The following is a 26,181-nucleotide window of genomic DNA, read 5'->3' on the forward strand; positions in this document are numbered from 1 at the left end:
GCTCCAGATCCTTGTTAAAATCTTAAAGGCCAATTGAAGCCCATTTGTAGCATTGCTCCTTCCACTTGCACTACTGATTTCTACTTGAATGCCCCAGATATTGCTTACCCTGAACAGAAGCCAATATAACAAGAGTGGAGTTTACATTGTAAGCAGCAATTTGAGCATCTAGATTTAGTGCATAAGCAGAAATATTGAGGACTAACTAAAAAGCAACATAAATGACAGCAGTTCCTCACACTTCCTGACATAATAATGACAGAAAGGCAAGTAATAATTACTGTAGATATAACCTCATGGGAAATGGTGATTAATGTGTAACATATACACCAGGCAAGTAAGGTTACTCCAGAGACATGACATGGTAAAGTGATTCCTGCTTTGCCAAGTTTGTACTTCACTGACATGTCCAGTGCTGCCCGCGGCTGCCATGCTCACTCTTTTTCTTCCTACTCTTCACAGTTATTCCATTGATCACATTTGCCAGAGATGTTGAGGCTTATTAAGTGCCTAACAGCTTTATTGATTGGTCAGTTTAACAAAAAATTAGGATGCAGAGTAAAATATCAATGACATTGCACAGTCAACCATTTGTTCTGTACAGTCCCAGCAATAACACTGAAAGTATTAAAATTAACCTCTTCCATCATCTTTCCCCCAGTTAAAACAATTGAGGCTCGATAAATTTTGTTGCCTAACCCACAAAACTCAATCCCAGATCTTTCCTGGTGTTCTTTGAACAAATCAATTCAGCCACCTCTTCTTGAATGCTGGGTGGCCACACATATTCAAAGTGTTGTTGCCAGTGATAAAAATGGCTGATATGATGCAAGAAAAACTTCTTATAACACAATGAAGCAACATCAATATGGTATTTATTCAATAAAATTAATTGATTCAAACTTAAGATTTTCGAGAAGCCTTCAGTGAGTGATGAGAAGTCACTTTCAACTTTCTTACTACATCTTTGTTCATGGACTATTTTAATGCTTCACGTTTTCTAATCAAAATGTGTACAACCTAAGTACGTACCTGTAATAAAATCTATCTGCCATTTCTTAATATGCCTGTTCTGTTTGCCTGCTTCTTTTTGAATGTTATGTACTTCCAATTCAAACAAGATAAAGTGCTAGGGTATTAGAGGAGTGAATGCATGAAACAGACCTGAGCAAGAACTAGTGAGTGAGGTTGGGCTAATAATATCAGAAGCTCCATTAGATTTAGTTGGGAACTGGGCTATCAGCAGAGATGGATATCATGTGAAACATGGTAACTTCAGGTCCCAACATACTAGAAATTCAAAAACAGGAAATGTTGGATAAACTCAGTGGGTCTGGCAGCATCTGTGGAGAGACCTGCGGAACTTTTCCAGCATTTTCTGTTTTTGTTTCAGATTCCAGCACCTGCAGTACTTTGCTTTTATTATTAAACTAGAATTTCACTTTATTATCCCTGAAAAAATCAGGGCTCTTAGCTGCAACATTTGGCTCAACAGAAATGCAACATTAGGCTCAACAGAGCCAATGGGTGAAAAGTACAAGCAATTCTGTGTCGAAAATGGGGTCAGCTGCACTTGTGCACATATCCTGTCCATGCCTCAGCTGGATGCCATATGGATGAGATTTGAGCGCAAAGGGAGCATTCACAATAAGTAAGCAGATCGTGTGTGGCCTATGTTACATCAATGGAGCCATGTTAGAACTATGTGCTTTTCCCACCACCTCTTCTTTTTTTTGATTGACACAGAGCAGTCCATAACCCCGTGCACATCTCCCCTAACGGGCCCCGGTAATACACATTTTTCAATTCAATAGCAAATTAAAAGGTGACATACGAACCAGCAACCAAGAATGGGCAAGATGGTGAAAGTGGTGGAAAAAAATGAAATTGATTCTACTACAAAAAGTTTGTGATGACAGAATATTTTTTCAATGAGCGTGCCCTTGTGCAACTATAACACTTTTGTGTTCCTTTTCTTACCTCTCCAATCTGATGCAATCCCTATGATTTCAGCACAGGTTGCTCAAATCATGGGTGCTGATGCTCTTGGCTGGTGACCATTTTGGAGGCTGTGAAGGCCCTGCCAAAAACTGTGCAACCTGCATCTGTGCAAGGACAGATTCAGCCTTCATGAGATGAGGCAATATCTTGGGTACTGGCTAAAGGAGGTGAGCCAATGGGTGAAAAGTACAAGCGATTCGAGTGGAGTTTGCAGCCCCATGTCTCCCTTTCACCATTATCCCTCTCATGAGTCAGTCACACCAGCATAAAATGAGTCAGAAATAATATTGAGGGAGAAATTAGAATATGAGAGTAAACCAGTAAGCAATCTAAAAACAGATGGTAACAGTGTCTACAAGGAGCCAGGTCAGTGTTGTGTGTTCTTTTCTGTCTTTGCTTCACCTTCACCACCTTTACTGCGGGCAGCTGCCTGGACTGTCACTGTCTGTGACCTTACTGGCACTGACAATGCATGTGTGTAGAATGTACCTTCTGCTGCATGTAGCAACAGCAAACACAGCCTTTGAATTATTGATCATTTGCCATACACTTAAAAATTCAAAATGGATTTTGAAACTAATTAAGCTGCGATATGAAAACATGCTGCATCGTGTTTGAACTTAGCATGCAGATAGTGAAACAAATAGGAATTTTACAAATGGAAATTGAGACATTATAACAGGAAAATGTGGCAATTCCTTCAAGAACTCATTGACAGCACACAAAATTGATATATCAGGAATAAAATGAAACCATCAATAAAAATACAAAAAAAAGCACAACGAATTGGACATAAATGCTGTTTTTGTCTTACCTTTCCAAGGATCTGTGCCCATTTGCAGTTAGCATAAAATCAAAGCATATAATACAGTAAGATAAAACACGTTGATGTGCAAGTAAAATAGTTCACAGGTTTATGACCTGCTCTAACACTTAAATTATGGTTTAAAAACTCCAACAGTTTAATAACTTATTTTTGTGCAATTATTTTTGATATTCCATTTGTAACTTATTGCAGCAGGAACATTTCCCTTTCATTTGCTCCTGTTATAGGAATTGCTTGGTCTGGAGCAGAGCTAACTGTTGCTAAGTATATGTAGCTGATAAATACACTACAAGCACAACACAAATTTCATAAGTAGGATATTTGTGTGTAATTTTCTCGGCCTTAGTTGTTTTTTTTCAATGTATTATGTGTGTTATCTGAATGTTAAGGATGCAGAACCTCCGTTTCAAAAGACTTTGATAGATGCAATATCTGATCGAGACTCTCACGGAAATCTTCAAGTGTTTCACATATCAGGAATTAATTGCGCTCACAGCAACATTTCACAAACAACAAAGAGACGAATGACAAGCAACTCTGTTTTGGTAGTTTTGGCTGAGCAAGCAATGTTGGCCAGGAAGCTAGAGAACTCTTTGAGCAGAGTCTGGAGATCTTGAATCTCTCCCTGAACTTGTAAAAGAGGCAGAGTGGACATTGATTTTATGTCTATTCTGAAGGATGTTATCGCTGAGGTGGTCAATGCTACTTCATGATCAATTGTAAGAGTTGTCTCAAAACCCAAAACATTTCTGTCAATTATTTGCATAATTAGCAAATGCCATTGGGCAGCCCAGTCACTAGTTCATGCAATTTAATTGAACCCACCAGAGGTGAGTGACAGACAACTGTGGAAATCACAGCGATAACATTAAAGTTGAAAATGAATGCCCTGGTTGACCCAAGTGCCTGTTCTTTTTTATTTTAAATTCACACAAATAGCAAGGACAATCAGATGCACCGCTACCAAAAAAAAGGCTTTATGTCCAACTTTTTTTTTGTGTGAATAATTCAATTCCTGGTCAGCTCAAGTGCAAGGCTATGACGCAACTATCATACAGTCACTACAGTGTTGTGAAAGGAGGTTTGACTAGTGGCATATTGTGACAGTTCAAGGACAGAATTCCTTCCCTTAACATAAATCTAAGTGCATTTGGCATTGCCTGCCTGCCAAACTGCAACTGACTGTTATTCTACTACTGGATATTATATATGCAACAAATTAGAATCAAGGTAACAAAAAAGTTGCACCTGAAATCACTTTAGCAACATAGTAACTCTTTACTTAACACAGGTATGTAAATATCCATTATGATTGGAAAGTATGAACATCTAATCAGAGCTCCAAATCAAATAATGAACCTAACCTGCATGCTCTTTAACATGCAATTATTACAGTGCAGGGTGCAGCTAGTTAAACTGGAAATAAAAATTGGGGATAAAGTTTAAATTTAGTCTCAGTCCTAAGGTAGGTCTTGTGACACAGTGGGTAAAATCCCCAACTTTGGAGATAAAAGCTCCAGTTCAAGTCCCACTCCGGGACTTGATGGCCAAGGAAGGTGCATTTGTAAAATGACAAAACAGGCTAGATATCAACCTACAAAATCCTTCCAACATGCCAATGGTGGGTGGTAAGAGCAGGAGAGACCTCTAGTCAGCCACGTTTGATGCATACTATCGTCCCTTCAAGCTTTACGCCACTGGCAACAGGCTAGCAACCTGTTCCAGGAAAATAGACTTGCTATGGGAACGGATGAAAGTCTGCCTTGTAAAACAATTGTCTTAAGATCTGGGAAAAATTCCAAGTGAGCTTCTTTTCCAGTTGTTACAGAACATAAATGGCCATTGCTTGATATTAAGTCACGTTCAATAGCTCTTTAACTGAGCTACGGTATTAGCTTTTGGGTTTTCTGAACAATGAGGGCAGGTGGGATGAAAAGTCAAATCTGTTAATGGAAGGATTGCTAATGAAAGGGACCCTGGCATGGGTCAGAATGACTAATATTAATTTGGATTCCTGACACTGCCGCAACAATAAAAAAAAAGTCTGGAAAGGCTATCCCTGATCTCATGCTCTGACCTGGAGTTCTGCTGTGGGATCTGAGCAGGCTGACATAAAATAAGGAACACTCTGAATGTGTATCTGGTGTAGTGGGGTTCTGGTGACCGTGAGAGCTGGGGTTGTGGGTGGGGAGGGTCTCGATATCATAATAACGAGGGATGGGGTTTAATCACGAATAACTAGAACTTACAAGTTATCTTGTTGAGTCAGAACATTATCACCTCCCTTCTGGCTGACTCATTCATTTGTGTCCACTTGCATCACTCAAAATCACCACAGGGATGCCCAGAGTCAGTCTGACTGCTTGAGAAATACGGGACAAAAGGGACATGGGACAAATATTCAAAATAAGGGGTAACCTCTGAAAATATCAAATAGTTGGTCACTCTGGATCTGAGGGGTTGAAGTTAGATGATGTTTCCCAATCAAATTAACAAAGTCAGCAGTTGCCCCTCCAATGGAGAGAAGGTGCAGCAGGGGGATCCAGGTTTGGAGAAGGGCAAAAAGGTGAATGACATAACTTACAAGCATCGAGTTCCATTCTCTCAAAAAGTATTCTGAGTGTTGAATTCACATAAAAACTGGAGTAAATCACACTTTTTTTCAGTGGGAGTTTAAAAAAGAATCTCCCACACCGTGCACTGCAGAGTGCACTAGTGTAAATCCTGTTGAAAAGCTTGGGGCACATCCTATCCCCGCTGGCAAGGCAGTCAGCATTGCACTGAGCGGGCCACTGTGCATTCGCTGGTCTGTCAGAACCAAGATCAGCTCATGTGCAATGGCCCCTATCTACCGGCCTCCCGATTGCTGGCCAGCCCTGTGATCCCAACAATGTCAGCCCTCCAAACCCCCCTTGGCCAGATCGTTGGTCTCCTGGCCATGTCCGGGCTAGCCACAACCACCCTTGCCCCCATCCTGGTCTGCCTCGATTTCCCACTGTCTCCCCGCCAAAATCGGCAGTCCCAAACCCCTCCTCCCCACTGCAGTCACATCCCCCCAGAAAGCTGCTCCCACACTTCCCACCCCGATCACAGGCCTCCCTCCCTCCCCCACTGATCATTATTGTTGAGGGGCACCCTTCTCCCACCATCACCGATTGCCCCAGAAGCTCCGCCCATCAGGCCCTGCCTCCACTGCCCCATGCCTGATGGGCAGTGCCGAAATGCCCCCTGGGAATTGGCACTTTGCTCCTTGGGCATTGCCGGGAACCCACACTGGCACTGCCAAGGTGGCAATGCCTGGGGGCACCCCCCAGGGGCACCCCCTATTTCCTGACCGTCTGGGGGCCTTGATTGCCCCTCATTCATTCCAGTGGGATCAGGTTGTCAGCTCTCCGCAAGTGGGGAGCTATTGTAAACTCTGTTGGAGTGAAATATCTTGTCTGGGCAGAGGAAGGCAACCAGGCCAGGAGATTTCAATCCTGGGCTCGAAAATGTAATTTAAATTGTATGTCAGCGCAGTGGGATAGGAGAATTGCCCCCGTCTTCTACAATAAACTCTAAGAACCATAATTTGCAGCTGCACTCATCTCTCCCTTCAGGCATTTGCTCACATTCCTTTCTGCACAGTCAACACACCCTCAACTATCAACCACACAGTCACTCTTCACAAATAACAGGGATCTGTTCTAGGACCCTTGCTGTTTGTCATTTTCATAAATGACCTGGATGAGGAAGTGGAGGGATGGGTTAGTAAGTTCGCCGACAATACGAAGGTTGGTGGTGTTGTGCATAGTCTGGAGGGATGTCAGAAGTTGCAGCGTGACATAGATAGGATGCAAGACTGGGCGGAGGAGTGGCAGATGGACTTCAACCTGGATAAATGTGTAGTGGTCCATTCTGGCAGGACCAATGGGATGAAGGAGTACGATATCAAGGGTAGGAGTCTTAGCAGTGTTGAGGAGCAGAAGGATCTTGGGGTCCGGGTCCATAGGACTCTTAAATCGGCCTCGCAGGTGGAGGATGTGGTCAAGAAGGCGTATGGTGCACTGGCCTTCATTAATCGAGGGATTGAGTTTAGGAGTCGGGAGGTAATGCTACAACTTTATAAGACTCTTGTCAGACCCCACTTGGAGTACTGTGCGCAGTTTTGGTCACCTCACTGCAGGAAGGATGTGGAAGCTATTGAGAGGGCGCAGAGGAGATTTAAAAGGATGTTGCCTGGATTGGGAGGCATGCCATATGAAGATAGGTTAAGGGAGCTAGGTCTCTTCTCTCTGGAGAGATGAAGGTTGAGAGGCGACATGATAGAGGTTTATAAAATGTTGAGAGGAATAGATAGGGTGGATTCTCGGAGGCTATTTCCCAGGGCTGAAATGGTCGCTATGACAGGACACAGGTTTAAGGTGTTGGGAAGCAAGTACAGAGGAGACGTTAGGGGTAAGTTTTTCACTCAGAGGGTGGTGAGTGAGTGGAATCAGCTGCTGTTGGTGGTGGTAGAGGCAAACTCGCTGGGGTCTTTTAAAAGACTTCTGGATGAGCACATGGGATTTAATGAGATTGGGAGTTAAAGATAGTTCTATGGCCTGGTAAGTATGGATGTGATCGGCGTAACTTGTGGGCCGAAGGGCCTGTTTGTGCTGTCGTGTTCTAAGTTCTATAAATACTGTCCTCTCCTCCTCTCCACCTAAGCCATTCCAATGCACTGTATAAGCCTCTGCTTTCCCTCCTTGCAGGCAGTTGCGAGTGAAAGGGTGGCCCTGCAGGGACAGACACTTTGGTAACCACTGACAACGTGTGTCTCTCTCACAAGAAGAAGGACTTGTGCTGGAGGCTGTAAATGTCTGAGCCTCCTGATGCACTGGTGCTCAGTCACATCTAAAGAGCTGATTCTAGATCCCTACAAATGAATTTCTATGTCCATCCCATCTGCCCTGTTGGACAGCATATGGTTCACAAGAAGGCTGCCGCTGGCATTATTTCCACTGTTTCTCATCAGAGGACCAGCCTTCTGCAGCATTGACTGCTTCCATACTGCAGTGAAGGCTGACACAGCACGGAGTTAAGATGAAGGTTAGTATTCACCAAGGCATTTGAAAGTAACTTCCAAAAAGCTGAAATTGACACTTAGCATTGTGAATTCAAGCTGCCAGATGTAATCCTGTAAGCAGAAGTCTTTCCTTCTGGTTGACTATAAGGTGAGTGATTCCAATGCTTAATAGTCTTCCCTGTTGCCGAATTTGCATTTAACAAATGTGGTGCCTATCAGGTGTTGGAAGTAATTTATTTTCACCGTCTGAGAAACTAGAAACAGTGGTTACATAGGTCCTGTTGAGTAGGATATGGTGAATAGGAATGTATGGTGGAGTTTCTGGTGCAGATGGAGGAGGACAAAGTGGGTTCCCGGACACGTGTCCTTTGTTTGAACAGAGAGGAGTATGGTAGGATGAGAGAAGAATTGGCGAATGTGGACTGGGGGAGCGTGTTGGAAGGTAGGTCTGCTGAGGAGCAGTGGAGGATCTTTAAGGAGATCTTTCTTGGTGCTCAGCAGAAATTTATTCCGATGGTCAAAAAGGACCGTAGGAGGAGAGGTAATAAGCCATGGATAACGAAGGAGGTGAAGGAAAGTGTTAAACTTAAAGCGGAGGCGTTTAGAGTAGCTAAGAGTAGTGGGCGAGAAGAGGATTGGGAGAGGTTTAAATGTCAACAAAGATTGACAAAGAATTTGATAAAGAAGGGTAGGAGAAACTATGAAGCTGGGCTAGCGCTTAATATAAAAAAGGATAGCAAGAGTTTTTATAAATATATAAAAAGGAAGAGGCTGGCTAGGGTGAACGTTGGACCCTTAGAGGATGAGAAGGGGGACTTAGTGGTAGGGGATGGGGATATGGCTGAGGTCTTGAATAACTTTTTTGTCTCGGTCTTCACGGAGGAGGACATGAATAATTTGCCGGGTGTTAGAGATGGAAAGGTGGTAGGACTGGAGGGTCTCAATGACATTACTGTTACTAGAGAGGCGGTGCTCAACAGACTGGAGGGGCTGATTGTGGACAAGTCCCCAGGACTGGATGGAATGCATCCGAGGGTTCTGAAAGAAATGGCGGAGGTGATAGTGGATGCCTTGATCGTTATTTTCCAGACGTCGCTGGATTCCGGGGAAGTGCCGGAAGATTGGAAAACGGCAAATGTTACGCTGTTGTTTAAGAAGGGTGCCAGGCAAAAGGCAGGGAATTATAGGCTGGTTAGTTTAACGTCTGTTGTAGGTAAAATGTTAGAATCTGTCATCAAGGAGGAAATAGCGAGGCATCTTGAGGGGAACTGCTTGATAGAGCTGACGCAGCACGGTTTCGTTAAGGGGAAGTCGTGTCTGACAAATTTACTGGAGTTCTATGAGGATGTGTCTAGGGCGGTGGATAAAGAAGAGCCAGTGGATGTGGTCTTTCTTGATTTTCAGAAGGCGTTTGACAAGGTACCTCACAAGAGGTTATTGCAGAAGGTCAGGGGACATGGAGTTGGGGGTAGGGTGTTAGCGTGGATAGAGGATTGGTTGTCAAATAGGAGGCAGAGAGTGGGGGTCAATGGGTGCTATTCGGATTGGCGGTTGGTGACTAGTGGAGTGCCCCAGGGGTCGGTGCTGGGGCCTCAGCTATTTACCAGTTATATAGATGATCTGGAGGTGGGAGCCGAGTGTATGGTGTCGAAATTTGCTCATGACACCAAGATTGGTGGAACGGCAAATTGTGCGGAGGGTGTGGAGAGTCTGCAGAAGGATCTAGATAGGCTGGGTGAATGGGCCAGGAAATGGCAAATGGAATTTAATGTTGGCAAGTGTGAGGTGGTCCACTTTGGTAGGAATAATGGTAGGAAGGATTATTACTTAAGTGGCGAAAAACTGCAGCAGGCGACGGTGCAGAGGGACCTTGGGGTCCTTGTGCATGAGTCGCAAAAACCCAGCCTGCAGGTGCAGCAGGTGGTCAGGAAGGCGAATGGGATGCTGGCCTTCATAGCGAGGGGGATTGAATATAAAAGTAGGGAGGTCTTGCTGCAGCTGTATAGGGCATTGGTGAGGCCGCAGCTGGAGTACTGTATGCAGTTTTGGTCGCCGTACTTACGCAAGGATATTTTGGCCTTGGAGGGAGTGCAGAGGAGGTTTACTAGGCTGATACCGGAGTTGAGGGGGTTGAGCTATGAGGAGAGGCTGAATAAACTAGGCTTGTACTCGTTAGAGTTTAGAAGAATGAGGGGAGATCTCATTGAGACGTATAAGATGATGAATGGGATGGATAGGATAGAGGTGGAGAGGCTCTTCCCGCTCAGAAAGGACAGTAGGACTAGGGGGCACAGCCTCAAGATAAAGGGGGGGGCGGTTTAGATCGGAGTTGAGGAGGAACTTCTTCACTCAAAGGGTGATGAATCTCTGGAATTCTCTGCCCATTGAAGTGGTGGAGGCTACCTCGCTAAATATTTTTAAGACGCGGGTTGATGGGTTTTTGATAAGCGAGGGGATTAAGGGTTATGGGGAGAGGGCGGGAATGTGGAACTGAGCCACGACAGATCAGCCATGATCTTATTGAATGGCGGGGCAGGCTCGAAGGGCTAGATGGCCTACTCCTGCTCCTATTTCTTATGTTCTTATGAAAGGAATGAACATGGGCTGGGAAGGCTCCTTATGGTTTCACATTCAGAAATAAAAAAGAACTCTAACTTGCTTTGTCTACAGCAGACTCCAGCAGGTCCCTTTAAGGGACTGCTGATTATGTCACCATTAGTTAGCTAGTTATCTTCCTTGTCCCGGATGGGACATAATGTCACAACAATGTTCCCCATATGGCCAAGTCTTGTGCCGTGGCTTGTACCTCATCCCATGTAAACCCCATCTCTTTCAGTTCAATCACCACAGTCCTACGCCATGTTGTTTGTGGCTGGGTCCCATTTACATTTCGCAGCCACTGTCCATCTTAGAGCAACCTTCAGGATTTCCTCTTGGGACATCCTTAGCATGTGTCCAAGCCATCTTAACCGACATTTATTGACCTCAAGAACAACGCTGTGGCATCCAGTCCCAACATACTCTACGTATTTATCAATGGAAATAGGATAACCAGGGAAAGAGCGGGGCCAACTAGGGATTAAGGGGGCAATCTATGGGTAGAGCAGGAGGACCTTGGTAGCGTGTTGAATGAATACTTCACATCCCATCTTCAACCAACAGAATGAGGATGAAGGTATGGAATTCAGGGAGAGAGACTGCAAGGTTCTGAGTAAATTGACATAGGGGAAGATAAGGTATTGGAGGTGTAGGCGGACATAGAAGGGGATAAATCTCCAGGTACGGATGAATTGTTTCCCAGGCTGCTGTGGGAGGCAAGGGAGGAGATTGCAGGTGCTCTGACCCAAATATTTAATTCCTCTCTGGGCACGAGGGAGTTCCAGAGGACTGGAGAACAGCTAATGTGATTCTGCTATTTAAGAAGGGCTGTAGACATAAGCCACGGATCTACAGACCTGTCAGTCTCACGTCAGTGGTAGGGAAACTATTGGAGAAAATTCTGAAGGAGAGCATCTATCTCCACATGGAGAAGCAAGGCTTGATCAGGGATAGTCAGCATGGCTTCATCAGAGGGAGATCATGCCTTATAAATTTGATTGAATTTTTTGAAGAGGTGACCAGGTGTGTAGATAAAGATAGCGCAGTTGATGTGGTTTATGTGGATTTCAGCAAAGCCATTGACAAGGTCCCACATGGGAGACTTGTAAAGAAGGTAAATTCACATGGGATACAGGGTAATTTGATAAAGTGGAATCAAACTTTGCTTAGTTGTAGGGGACAGAGGGCAATGATAGAAGGCTGCTTTGGTGACTGGGAGCCACTGTCCAACGGCATATCACAGGGGCCTGTCCTGATTATTCATCATTTACATAAATGACATTGATGACTATGGGGAGGGTAGGATTTCTAAGTTTGTGGATGACACAAAGATTGATCGGGTGGTTGACACAGTGAGGCTAAATGTCTTGGGCTACAATAAGATACAGATGGAATGATCAAATGGGCAGATAAGTAGCAGAGCTTTTAATCTTGAAAAGTGTGAAGTGATACACATTGGAAGGAGAAATTTGACAAAGAAGTATTCAATGAACAGACTGACAGTAGGAATTTCTGTGGAACAAAGGGACCTTGACATGTTTGTCCACAGATCTCTGAAGGTGGAAGGGCACTATAGTAGGGTGGTGAAAAAGGCATATGGGACACTTGCCTTTATCAATCTAGGCAAAAATTACAATACCAGGGAAGTCATGTTTGGAGTTATATAGAACTTTGGGGAGGCCACAGCTCGAGTACTGTGTGCAGTTCTGGTTGCCACATGATTGGAAGGATTAGACTGCACTGGAGGAGGTGCAGGAGAGATTCGCCAGGATACTGCCTGGATGGATCATTTAAGTTATGAAGAGTGGTTGGATAGGTTTGTTTTGTCTTCATTGGGGTAGAGAAGACTGAGGGGAGACCTGATTGAAGTGTACAAGATTATGAGGTGATTGAGCAGAGTGGATAAAGTGCAACCTTTCCCCTTAATTGAAGGGTCCGTCATTAAGGGACACAAGTTTAGGTGAGGGGCAGGAAGTTTAGGTGGGAATGTGAGGAAAAATCTTTTTACCCAGAAGGTGTTGACAGTCTGGAATGCATTGCTTGAGTGGGTGATAATTTAAAAAGTACCTGGATGTGAACTTGCCATGTCATAACATTCAAAGTTATGGGTCAAATGCTGGTGAACGGGATTAGGTGGGAGGTTAGGTGTTTGTTGCATGTTGGTGCAGAGTCAATGGGCCTAAGGGCCTCTTCTGCACTGTGTGATTCTTTGATTCTTATACAGGTCCACATTGGACATTTTATTTGGCCAGTAGATATTACAGATTGCACATATGTGACTGTTATGAAAGGCACTGACTTTGCCCATGTCCGTCTTCACTACCCTCCAGCATTCAGATCTGTAAAGCAGGACTGACTTTACATTACGATTGAAGAGTCTGATTTCGGTCATAAAACTGTATTGTTTGGATTTTCAGATGGTTTGAAGTTTGCTAAATTCTTTAAGGGACCACTGATTATGCTACCATAGAGCTGCAAAAATGGAGCGGAAGACGTTATATTCAAATTTTACTGAATTTGGCACTGTTGTCCTCAGAGGCTTTCAGTTCCTGATTAGTTGGACACTTGTTTTAAGCAGGCACCTGGGCCGACAGAATTTGCAAGTTGCCAATTAGGATACAAGCTTCCAAAATTCATCTCTCTAATCTTGAATTTGCATGAGCAAACCCAGTATTAAGTACATCAATTTCTACCTCTGTCTTTGTTTCGACAGCAACTTCTACTGTATACCTTTGATTGAGTAATAACACATTCTTTTCTGTATTAATCAGGTCACAATTGTTAAGTCGTTTAATGCTTGAATCAATATCGCTAGATGTGTTCAATTGATTTTCCTTTTCTTCTCCACTGTAACGGCAATGCCGTCATGAAGATAACATCAATTACAAGATCTACGAATATTAAAGATGTAACTTATAGTGAGCAATTTAATTTATCTTCAGTCACAGGTCTGGATTACGATGAAAGGCTGGGGTAGTCAGGGAGGGGGCTATCAATGAACAAAAACAATTACAATCGGAATTAGCTTACTAAACTAATTGAGATGCCGGTCACTCTTCTTGTTTCATCAGATACTATGTAGTCAATGCAGAATATTAAAAACTGACATAAAGCAAATGGTGCTGTAGTGGTAATGTCAATGGATTGACAAATCATATGCCAAGGCTAATGCTCTGAGAATATGCACTCAAATCCCACCATTACAGCTGGTGGAATTTAAATTCAATTAATAAATTTGGAATCTCAAGCCAGTCTCAGTAATGGTGACCATGGCATTAATTGAAGTAAAAACAAATGCTCATCCTTACCCGCTCTGGCCTGCATACAACTCTAGAGCCATGGCAATGTTGTTGGCTCATAACTGCCCCCTTGAAATGGCATTGCACAACACTCAGTTTAAGGGCAATTAGGGATGGGCAAACGCTGGCTTTGCCAGTGACACCCATGTAACCACGAAAGAATAAGAAAAATGACGGCAGCAAACTTGGTCTCCAAATCTCACGACACAAAATGGGAAAGATGCTGTTTTCTGTATTTGTTGTATCAATCTATAGGTAGGATAAAGACAAACTCAATGGAATATTAATATCCCACAAGGAGGATGATATTGTTACTCTACAACATGGAATGCCCGTACTACAGGAAGGTATGGTTGGTAGAAATAGTGGGAGGGACTTTCTCAAAAACTGGCAAAGTGTCAGGCTCTGACTGAAGACCAGTTTGTTTCTCCACAGAAAAAAAGGTCAGGCTTTCTCACCAAATCTTTTGACATAAAAAGAAGAGGGGAATTGGCATGTGTTGCACCATAATTACTAAGGGACATGACCTAAATACATTGACAAGCCCAGCTCTACAGAGTTTGGAGCACTCTTTTTAAAGGGTGCCCTGACCTCACATTGAAGTTGAAGATCCCCCTCCCCCATTATCGCCAGCATCAGGCCTTCAGTGCTCCCCGCATCCCACAATGTAGTTGTTGTGGGTGAGGGAATAAGAATGACAATGGGTGAGGTTTTAATATGACCGCGTAGTGAGGTTTAAGATTTAATAAGAAAATAATGGAAAAATGGTAACAGATTATTGGTTAAAAACAGCTTCCTCTATGTTACAAAGTCAGGACCTTTGTACAGCTTACAAGAACTGTGCAAGTTGACCTTCTTAGCAACAACAAGTTATGGAATCAGACAGCGAATCAGTGCTCGAGATGCACGATAGGCACAAGTTAGGACCTCTGCAGTGGGGATAAGGTTAAATGTGATGAGTACAAGATGTGATGAGTACAAAACCTGTACGTTTTGTTAGATAAAAATTTAAAGATTGAGGGTGATTTTGAGCCTACACTCTCCATCTGCAGGAGTGGTGGCACATGCTGAAAATCTGGAGAGCATGTTTCTGAGTTCCAGTCTTACCGGCCCTGTACCATGGGACCACAGAAAACTCATTTCAATATATTAGCATGTCACTAGCAAGCACTGTTTCTGGGACTGCCCCCATCTCCCCCTCCCCCCCACTTTGACTGGATGTTCAGCTAGCACTGACATGGTGGCACATCAGTTCCATTTACAACAGGCTCACCTTGACATCAACCTATCATGGTGGTCTCCTGAGGTTGTAATGGCAGTAAAGCCTCTGGGGAAGAGGGACAAAGGCAGGCTGTGGCCTGGCAATGCCCCCCTGCATTGCCCCTTGGCACAGGTTGGAACTATCAGATTGATACCACGCCAATCTGGCAGTGCCAAACTCTGCCAAGGGGTGGGTCATAGTCGGAGCCTCATGGAGGTTGTTGGGGGATATACTTATCAGATGTGATGGGTCACCAGGAGTGATTGGAGTATCTGTGGTTGCCAACAACGGCACTGAGGTGAAGGGGTAGTCTAGGTGGGTCCGGCTCAGACTGTGGAGTGGGTGGGGAAGGTGGGAAGATGCTGCCAATGAATAGATGGAAATGGATGAGAGGGTCTGATGACATGGGGAGAAGGGACCAATGATCGGAGGGGATGAGAAAGGGCCAACGATCGGGGTCAGGGAAAAGGGCCCATGATAGGGGGCAAAAGTGCCAACTCTGATCAGAGGCTGGGAAGTGGCCCCTGAGACCACTGTGATTGGCTCAGGGGGAGGTTTTACACAGGTTCTGATCAAGGTGCCCTTTAAAGATGGCACTTCAATCTCTGTGCAGTCTGGTTTTGCTGGTGTGTTGAGGCCCCACCACCCTGTATGACGGTGTGAAACATACCCCCATGATTTCTTTTTTGGCAGAGTATCACAAGATCTGTAGAGAAAACCATTGGAAACAACGCTGCCATTTTTTGATTTTTTTTAAAGATTTCATCCAACGTTTATATATGTGCAAAACATGGTATAAACATACGCAGTTTTTACGTAAACTCCAGAGTCTTCTCCAGAGACCTCTCTGATGTGGTGCTTTCCCTACATATGCTCAAAAGTAAATTATCATAACCTGTGCTGAGTCTCCTGTGATTAGCTCATGAGAAATCAAAGATAACACAGTTATCTCCACTCCTCCTTTTCTCCCCAATTGAGGCATCCCCCCCTCCATCCTATACAGTTATCCCCTCCTTCCCGACCCCCCATGCAAATATTCATCCCTTCTCTGTCTCAATGGCATGCAGCCAGCCCCTTAAGCTGACAATCTTAAGTCTTAATACATCCTTCCCCCAAATCATGAGCTCCATTCCACCAGACTCCCAGACCATTGGCAGCAAAATCTGAGAGCTTCTTTTCAATTCTCTGGTGTACAACCTAAACATTCAACCATGGCTGTCAAAATGTCATCATTTAAGAACCCTAGTACTCTAAGCTCTGAATGCATTCAGCTGCCTGGATGAAATAAATTCTATTAGGCAAGCCTCAAAGTTCTGATACTATTCTGCTTAAAAGAAGCCAATAAAAAAAACTGAGTTTAGCCAGATTGTAGGTGTGCAACTGCAGAACTTCTTGAGAGTTAATGGGGCATAAAAATGGGGGATGCTGTATAAACAAACAATTTAATAGGATCAATGAAGGCAGACACCAGCTGGTTAGCTACAAAGCTCTTAAAAGGTAATGGGGTGAAATCCACTTTTAACAAACAATTGCAATAGTATCAATGGAAACAGACTGCTTCAGTGAAATCTCGTTGCCTATTCCAATTTAATGGGATGAGAAATGCTTCTCCAAGGGCTAAGATGCAAAATTGCACTTTCCTGTGAGAAGATTTTAGGATAGACAGCATGCAGATGTGCTATGCACTGCTTTTAAACCTGAAAGACAACATGCCCCAATGCTACACAGACCCACTGCAACCCCCACTATGAGGGAGACTCACTCACCTGGCCTCTTCACTCCCAGCCTGAGCACCCGCCCCCCTCAAGACCCCTTGAAGGGCCATCCCCCTTGGCATCTGACCAATGGTTATTTTCCCCTTGTGCACCTTGGCTCTAAATGGAGAGCAGGTGTACTTCCTCCCTCTGAGTCCATAGTAGTTTGTTCATGTTTTTATACACCATTGGTAATTGGTGCCTGTGTGACATCCCGCTGTTGGGCAGCAAGATTCCATGAGGCCAGAACATCTGACTTCAATCTTATTAATGAGATGAAATGCATTCAGATGCAGGAAGGACCTGGGATATACACCATCCAAGTTTTGCCAGCGCTAATCTTGTTTTTGGCCTCTTGCCAGAATTAGGGCCATAATTAGTGGCTAACGGGGCTGGGAAATCATTCACAATTAATCAATATCATACTCATTCCTACAATGGAAATTACAAGGGGCAGCAAAACATTTCATCGACCTTTCTGTTCAACGATCCTGCTGTCCCACTTTCCATCAAAATTTGCTGATTATCCAAATTATTAAAATATGGTACAGGTAATCTGAACTGCTCGCCAGCTAATTTCATGATTAAAAATGTATGCATAAATCCTGATGATTATGTTCAAATTAATTATCCAAAAGAAAATTAAAAATGTCTTGCTCATTTATTCTTGCAGCTTATGGGATAGAACTAAGAGTCAGTAATATTATGCTGTCGCAGTGTTAAGAAACAGCAATGAGTTGAATTCAAATTGAAACAGCAATTCAAGGAGCTTTGCACCAAGATGAATTTGGGACCATTTTATGAATATACAAAAAGCAGGTGTGAAACCTATTTGGCAGAAAATATTAAAGTTTTCCTCAAAATAGCATTCACCTGCTCAGGTTGTACTCAAATAAACAGAATTTTAGCACTAATAATCCATGGGTCAAATACAAAATAAAAAAAAATATACGTAATGGTTTCCAAAGCAGATGGACATTTCAATGACCAATTATCATGGAAGCTATAAACAAATTGCAAAAACCATGGGATGGATATTCAGCCTCTGTCAGGGTGAGGCATGGAGGTGAGTAAATGCTAGAAATATCACCGTAAGACCTTTGTGCTGGTCCCTGGATCCATCCCACCCCTGGGACATTTACAAGGGGGCGAGGGTGTCAAAGCTGCAATGACCATCTTCAAAACCAGTTATCTCTTTTTCACACTCAATGATGTCACCATCACTGAAATGCCACCAGTGACCAGTAATTGAACTGGATCAGCCATACTAACACTATGACTACAAGAGCTGATTAGATGTTGGGAATTCTGAGGTGAACAACTCAACTCATGACCTCTCAAAACTTGCCCACCATCCATAAGGCAGAAGTCAGATGTGTGACGAATGCTTTCCACTTTCCTGGAGGAAAAATTCTCCAATAATACTCAAAAAGGTCGACATCAGCCAAGACCAAACAGATCACTCAATTCACACTCCACCCACTACCTTACACATTCACTCCCTTCACCACCAGTACAGAGTGACAACAGGGTGCACCATCTGAAAGATGCACTGCAGCAATTTTTTCAACAACGGCTGAGATATTTTTGGCCCATTCACAGTGGGCGCATATCCCGTCTTGGCCGTTAACTCTTGTGAAAGGGCCTTATGGGATTTGCACCAGGGAGAGCTCAGAACATGATCCTCCCCACCCCTGCTGGTGATGTATTAAGTTTCGCACCCAGTGATATCATGCCAGCAGGAATCACTACGGCTCTCCAGCAGTTGAGTTCACCACGCTGGGGGTATGGAGGCCAGTATAATCCCCGGGTGGTCAGGAACATGGCAGGGCAGTCCTGGCACTGCTCCCTGGCAGTGCCAGTTTTGCACAGCGAAGAAGTAGAGCTGGGGCAGGGCAATGAAGGGAAAGGGAGTGAGTTGCATTCATAGAATCCTACAGTGCAGAAGGAGGCCATTTGGCCCACCAAGTCTGCACTGACCACAATCCCCATGTCCCCATGCATTTATCTTAGCTCGTCTCCCTGACACTAAGTGGCAATTTAGCATGGCCAATCCACCTAACCTGCACATCTTTGGACTGCAGGGGGGCAGCACAGCATCTGGAGGAAACCTATGCAGACATGGGGAGAATGTGCAAACTCCGCACAGACAGAGACCCAAGCAGAGAATCGAACACGGGTCCCTGACACTGAGGTAGCAGTGCTAACCACTAAGCCACTGTTGCATTGATGAAGAATGGTTGGAGGCATTGCCAGCAATGATGAACGGGGGGTAGGGAGATTGATGATGGTGATGAATGTCAATGATGATTGTCAGGGGAGGGAGGCAGATTCTATCTCTTAACTTTGAGGTCAGAGCATCCTTTAAACAGGGTGTTCCAATAATTGTGGCGCTGCATTTGAATGCATCTTTAGGCTTCACCCCTCAAGAATGACGGCACATAACATGCCCCCCTGCTTTCTTTTGACAACATGTTCAAAGATCTCGAGAGAAAATCTGGCTATTTCTCCAGGGAAAAACACAGCAGTTTTCAGTCAGAATCTGAGACTTCGCTATTTTTTGGGAAAATTCCATCCAATATCTTCCAAACCATAATCTCTCTATCACCTAAAAGGAGAAGGGCAATAGACTCATGGGGACCTCACCACTTGCAAATTCCCTTCCAAGCCACACATCATCCCGACTTGGAAATAGAACGTTGTTCCCTCACTGTCACTGGGTTAAAATCCTGGAACATCCTCCCTAAAAGTTCCGACACCACATGGACTGCAGCAGTTCAAGAAGGTAGCTCACCATCACCTTTTCAAGGGCAATTAGGGATGGGAAATAAATGCTGACCTTGCCAGTGACACGTAGACCCCATGGAAGAATTTTAAAAGATGTCACTGGTTTATAGTTTTTAAAGTAAGGGTTTACTGGGCAAAAAAAAATTGTTCAATTTCAGCTTAGTAAGAGCTCACTGAGGTGGATTTCAAGATAAGAAAAATGGTGAAAGCTAACAGTATTCAGTGTTATAATAGAATAAATTGTATAGCAGGTTCTGGCACCCAGACATGCACTGTTAACTACACATATCCAGAATGTTGCTGTCAGAGATATCCCACTCCTTCACAAGCTGCAATATTGCAGTCCTCACTGAGAGATCTGACAGCAAAATCAAAGCAATGGCGCAAACTTGGGGTTCTTGACCAGTAGCTCTCACTAAAAATAGCAGACAAAGTTACAGCTGCAGCATTTAGTGGTAAGTGAGTTCTTAACATGATAATTACTGCCAAACAAACAATCTGGGCATGAAAAATTAATTTTACAAGAATGGGGTCTAATTCCTTCAGAAGCTAATTAATGTTGAAGATATTCCAAAGACAAACATCAGTGTGTGCCATTCCTTCACCACTGATTGTAGAATTTTGGCCATTCACCATTCTACTTCATTCACGGAATGAAAGAGGCAGTGCCAGTATGATGTTGGCAGAGTTACAGGGAACTGTGACAAATGGTTCTTTATCAGGCAGGAGGGAGATACAAACTGGGATGCTCGGGGGTCGACATCAGGACAACTGCTATTCCTTAGTGCCCTAAGACTTGGAATTGCAGAGCACAACTGCAAAATTTGCAAATGACACAAATTTGCATGTCTTGTGAACGATGATAGTGATAGACTTCATGAGAATATATGCCAGATGGTAGAATGGGTAGACAAATGGCAAATATGTTTAATGCAGAAAAGTTTAAAGTGATCCAATGTGACAGGTGAGGCAATATAAAAGAAAGATTGCCATTCTAAAAAGAAGCAGGAGCAGAGGGACCTGTTGGGTGTACCTTTGTCAATCTGCCCTGCCACCTTCAATGTAGTTAATGAGACACATAGAAATCCTGGGTAATATAAATAGAGGCATGGAATGCAAATGAAAGAAAGTCATGGGGAATCTTTATAAAGAACTGGTTTGCCTTTCAGTGATGTATTGAGTCTAATTCTGCACACTGCACCTTAGGAAGAATGGGAAGCCTTTTAAGAAGGCTCAGTAAAGATTTAAAAGAAGGATTCAGAGATGAGGGACATCAGTTATATGGATAGAGTTGAGAATCTGGGGCTTTTCTCTAAGGTAAAGAAAAGGTTGAGGGGCGATTTGATCGAAGTGTTCAAAATCATGAGGAGTCTAGACAGGGATGAACTGTTTCCATCAGTTGAAAGGTTGATAACCAGAAGACACTGTTGTAAGGGGAATAGCAAAACAACCCATGGGTGACATGAGGAAAAATCTTTTGATGCAGCAAATTGTTAGGATCTGGAATTCACTGCATGAGAGGGTGATGCTGGCAGATTCAATCACGGCTTTCAGAAGAGAACTGGATAATTATGCAAAGGAAAAACATTTCCAGGGCTACAAGGAAAGGGTGAGGAAATAGGACCAGCAAAGTTGCTCTTGCAGAGAATCAGCATGGATATGCCTCATGTTGTAATTTATTATTTCAATCAACTGTAAGAGATTATTGTTCCCAAAGTAAAATGCTGAAGGAATGTTAAATATTCTAACCAATTCAGCTACATGCTCAAGATTAGTAATTTACAAGACCATTAAAATAAAAATTACAAGTATCACCGTTTAAGTGTATTCCCAAATAAGTAAAACTTTCTTTCTAAAGTCTTGGCATGCAATTCGAATTAAAAACAATACAAATAAAATTTAAAAATGAATTCAGTAAATAATGTTAAAGACAGTGGCAACAATGCCTGCAAGGCTGAATTTAAATTAACAAAGTAGAGCATTACTGAAGACAAAAGAGTGGGGAAGAAACAAAAACAGGAGGAACCCCATACAGACACAGGGAGAATGTGCAAACTCTATACAGACACTGACCCTTCATTGAAGGGTCATCCAGACTTGAAAAGTTGGCTTATTTTCTCTCCACAGATGCTGTCAGACCTGCAACGTTTCTCCAGCATTTTCTGTTTTTGTTTCAAATCCCAGCATCGCAGTATTTTATCTTTATCTGATACGTGTGGAAAAGAATTAATGCCACGAAGTCATAGAATCCTACAAAACAGGAGGAGGCCATTTGGCCCATTGAGTCTGCACCAACCACAATCCCACCCAGACCCTATCCCCATAACCCCATGTATTTACCCTAGCCAGGCCCCCTGATATTAAGGGGCAAGATAGGGTGGCCAATCCATCTAACCCACATACCTTTGAATTGTAGGAGGAAATCTGAGCACCCGGAGGAAACCCACGCAGACACGGGGAGAACATGCAAACTCCACACAGACAGTGACCCAAGCTGGGAATCAAACCTGGGTCTCTGGTACTGTGAGGCAGCAGTGCTAATCACTGTGCCACCATGCCGCTAATTTGTTCCAGTTTCGTAAATTTAAAAATGCTCACCCATATTCTCCAAATGTTTCTTCTTTCATTGGTTGGGCCTCTGGATCTGCACGAGCATCCTCTTTATCTTTAACTGCATCGGAAAATGAATAACACAAGAGTATTAGGCATTAAACTTAGCCACTGCTCCTTGGTCCTAGACCTTAGCCCCTGAGTCCAACAGAGATAATGTACTGAAGAAAATCTAAAAAAAGAACTGCTATTTACCCTTTTCGCATCATACTTCAAAGGGTAAAGATAAATAGTTGAATCACCACTTCCCTTATGCCACTTACCCCTAAATGTTATTGATGACTACACAAACATTTTTAAAAATGTTTCTGTCATTCAGCAAGCCAATATTTCATGTTTTCATACAACTGCTTGGAGACAGTCAAAAAGCAGACAAGCAGAATTCCTCATCAGTGACTCAAACATATATTAAATCTATTTTGCTTGGTACTGTGACAGGAGAGGATTACTTCACAGAATGCCTGTTGCCAAACTGCCTTTGATAGACAACTCTCAAGCTATTTAGCACAGTAATAAAGAAAGTTAAAAAATGTGCCCATGGCTTAATATGGATATCCCTTTATTACATTTACAGTTGAATGACAACTGTATAGAGTATTTTTAATTATAATTAGGTGGACTTTTTTGTAAATGCTTCTGAGTGAAATGGTGCATCACATCAAAGACTGACACAAAATATATATCCTCTCTTTTGTATCTGCACAAGATTTGGCAGAAATTTGCCTAAATTACAACAAGCCAAAATGTCTACCAGGCCTACCACATATGTGTAAAATTTCTTGGTAAATTACAATGAATCGTTTTGGATGACTCAAAGCAGTTTTTCATGTGTTACACTGAATTATTTTTCAGCACTGGGTTAACCAGTGGAGGATTAGCAAGATCAGATACAAGATTTCATTCACAGCCAAGTAGCACCTAGGCTAAAGAACTAATAGTTTCAAATCATTTTTAGTTTTGCATAAAAAATACTATTTTGGGTTGAATGCAATTGGTACGCTTGTCAGCTGACTTCATGTCCCATAAACTCTGTGGCCCAACCTTCCTCTGAGTTTCAGAAAATCTGACTTGTGCACTTTTGCAGCCACATTGTGAGCCATACTGACGTGTGTAAGGAGCATGGGCATGGAGGCAGGCTGGTAGGAAAGCCCACCTTGAATCTCCAACACAGCATCTCAGCTTTTGACAATGTGTAATAGTCGCCAAATCCTCACTCTCATCTCCATTACACCCTGCCTAATCCCTGTGCTAGCCCATGCCCCATCAGATCATAAGAACATAAGAAATAAGAGCAGGAGTAGGCCATCTAGCCCTTCAAGCCTGCCCCGCCATTCAATAAGATCATGGCTGATCTGTCGTGGCTCAGTTCCACATTCCCGCCCTCTCCCCATAACCCTTAATCCCCTTGCTTATCAAAAACCCATCAACCCGCGTCTTAAAAATATTTAGCGAGGTAGCCTCCACCACTTCAACGGGCAGAGAATTCCAGAGATTCACCACCCTTTGAGTGAAGAAGCTCCTCCTCAACTCTGTTCTAAACCTCCCCCCCTTTATCTTGAGGCTGTGCCCCCTAGTCCTACTATCCTTTCTGAGCGGGAAGAGCCTCTCCACCTCTATCCTATCCATCCCATTCATCATCTTATACGTCTCAATGAGATCTCCCCTCATTCTTCTAAACTCTAACAAGTACAAGCCTAGTTTATTCAGTCTCTCCTCATAGCTCAACCCCCTCAACTCCGGTATCAGCCTAGTAAACCTCCTCTGCACTCCCTCCAGGGCCAAAATATCCTTGCGTAAGTGCGGCGACCAAAACTGCACACAGTACTCCAGCTGCGGCCTCACCAATGCCCTATACAGCTGCAGCAAGACCTCCCTACTTTTATATTCAATCCCCCTCACTATGAAGGCCAGCATCCCATTAGCCTTCCTGACCACCTGCTGCACCTGCAGGCTGGGTTTTTGCGACTCATGCACAAGGACCCCGAGGTCCCTCTGCACCGTCGCCTGCTGCAGTTTTTCGCCACGTAAGTAATAATCCTTCCTACCATTATTCCTACCAAAGTGGACCACCTCACACTTGCCAACATTACATTCCATTTGCCATTTCCTGGCCCATTCACCCAGCCTATCTAGATCCTTCTGCAGACTCTCCACACCCTCTGCACAATTTGCCGTTCCACCAATCTTGGTGTCATCAGCAAATTTCAACACCATACACTCGGTTCCCTCCTCCAGATCATCTACATAAATGGTAAATAGCTGAGGCCCCAGCACCGACCCCTGGGGCACTCCACTAGTCACCAACCGCCAATCCGAATAGCACCCATTGACCCCCACTCTCTGCCTCCTATTTGACAACCAATCCTCTATCCACGCTAACACCCTACCCCCAACTCCATGCCCCCTTACCTTCTGCAATAACCTCTTGTGAGGTACCTTGTCAAACGCCTTCTGAAAATCAAGAAAAACCACATCCATCGGCTCTCCTCTATCCACCGCCCTAGACACATCCTCATAGAACTCCAGTAAATTTGTCAGACACGACTTCCCCTTAACGAAACCGTGCTGCGTCTGCTCTATCAAGCAATTCCTCTCAAGATGCCTCGCTATTTCCTCCTTGATGATGGATTCTAACATTTTACCTACAACAGATGTTAAACTAACTGGCCTATAATTCCCTGCCTTTTGCCTGGCACCCTTCTTAAACAACGGCGTAACATTAGCCGCTTTCCAATCTTCCGGCACTTAAGCTTCCCAAATATCCTCCGTGACCCTTCAGATCACCCATGCCACTTCTCACCACCTTGATGCCCCATTACCACTCAATCCATTATGCATTATATACTGTCCTCAGGTTCCATGCAATTCTTATGGAAAATATTTCACATTACTTGAGAAGAAAATAAACTTCTCACATCTAAACAAAAGTCTCCATGTCAAAAGTCTCCAAATCATTTGGATGAAAAGATGCATTCCACCAATTGTAAAAAAACTTGCAATACTTGTGGTCTTTCTAATTTGTATCAAGAAGCCAGGAACCGTTTATCTGTTATTACAACTTCTTGAAACTGTCATTCGTTCTCAGGTGAATGGGACACCCATTGTGCTGTATTCCATGAGCACTTGAAAGTCAGTCAAGCATTGATAATAACTCCAGCTGTTTAAACAATAGACAACTCTCTGGAAAAGAAAGAGCAGCAGGGGCTCATTTCAATTTCGAAGCAGAGTATTTGTCAATCAATGTAAGGGAAAAGATTTGTTTTTGAATATCAAAACCATTTTTAAAAATTAGACAGTGCCATTTAAATCACAATAAAAAATGACAGTATAGGCTGACAGGACACCGTAAAGCATTTTTTATTGGAGGATGGTGTTTTTTTCTGTTGAAAAAGCACTGTAATACCTGCAAATAAATATACACAGGGCTGGTCAATGGTAAGGTTCAACTTGTCTTTAAAGGGCACAGCCCTATGATGAATTACTGCATCAGAAATACATAAACATTACAATATCTCACCCAATACTGACATTTGAAAGAGTGGTTTTAACAGACTTTGGAAACGTTACACCATCAGATGAAAGTGGTGTAGGGGAGGAAATCTGATTCTCATCCCCATTTAGAATGGGGAAGCTAACCTCAGTGGAGGCAGGTACATGCTTTGCACACTAGGGGATACAATCTTGAAGAGGGATTAGGGGTGCTGGCAAGATGCCCATACTATCTATTTTCAGGAAGGCCTGCCATACCACAAACCAAATAGGGAATAGTGAGGTCAATGATTGCCCTCCCCCAGGAATCAAGACTCTGTGAGTTAGAAGTCCAGCCTGTAAAGAGCTGCTAGCCAATCACACACTGGCAGCTCTTGAGCTCAGTAACACCACTGGGAAGACCATAAGTGCTGCTGGATGTATGGCAACAGGATTGCAGAGAAATCCAGGCTATTGGTAAGTAACATTTGGGGAGGGACAGGGAAGAGGAAGGAAGTAGGGAAGCAGCA

At 43.5% G+C, this 26,181-nt stretch overlaps 1 protein-coding gene across 8 annotated transcripts in view; it reads right to left on the reverse strand.

Annotated features, from left to right (window-relative positions):
* chl1b (cell adhesion molecule L1-like b) overlaps nt 1-26,181 on the reverse strand; it is a 742,190-nt gene that overhangs the window by 14,192 nt on the left and 701,817 nt on the right. For all 8 annotated transcript variants that reach the window (XM_080183774.1, XM_080183743.1, XM_080183751.1 and 5 more), the window contains one exon: nt 22,172-22,244. In XM_080183774.1, the coding sequence (XP_080039900.1) occupies nt 22,172-22,244 (73 nt within the window). The remainder of the gene's footprint in view (nt 1-22,171; nt 22,245-26,181) is intronic.

This window comes from Carcharhinus amblyrhynchos, chromosome 3 (genome assembly GCF_965287045.1).
Source record: "Carcharhinus amblyrhynchos chromosome 3, sCarAmb.v2.hapA, whole genome shotgun sequence".
Lineage (NCBI taxonomy): Eukaryota > Metazoa > Chordata > Chondrichthyes > Carcharhiniformes > Carcharhinidae > Carcharhinus > Carcharhinus amblyrhynchos.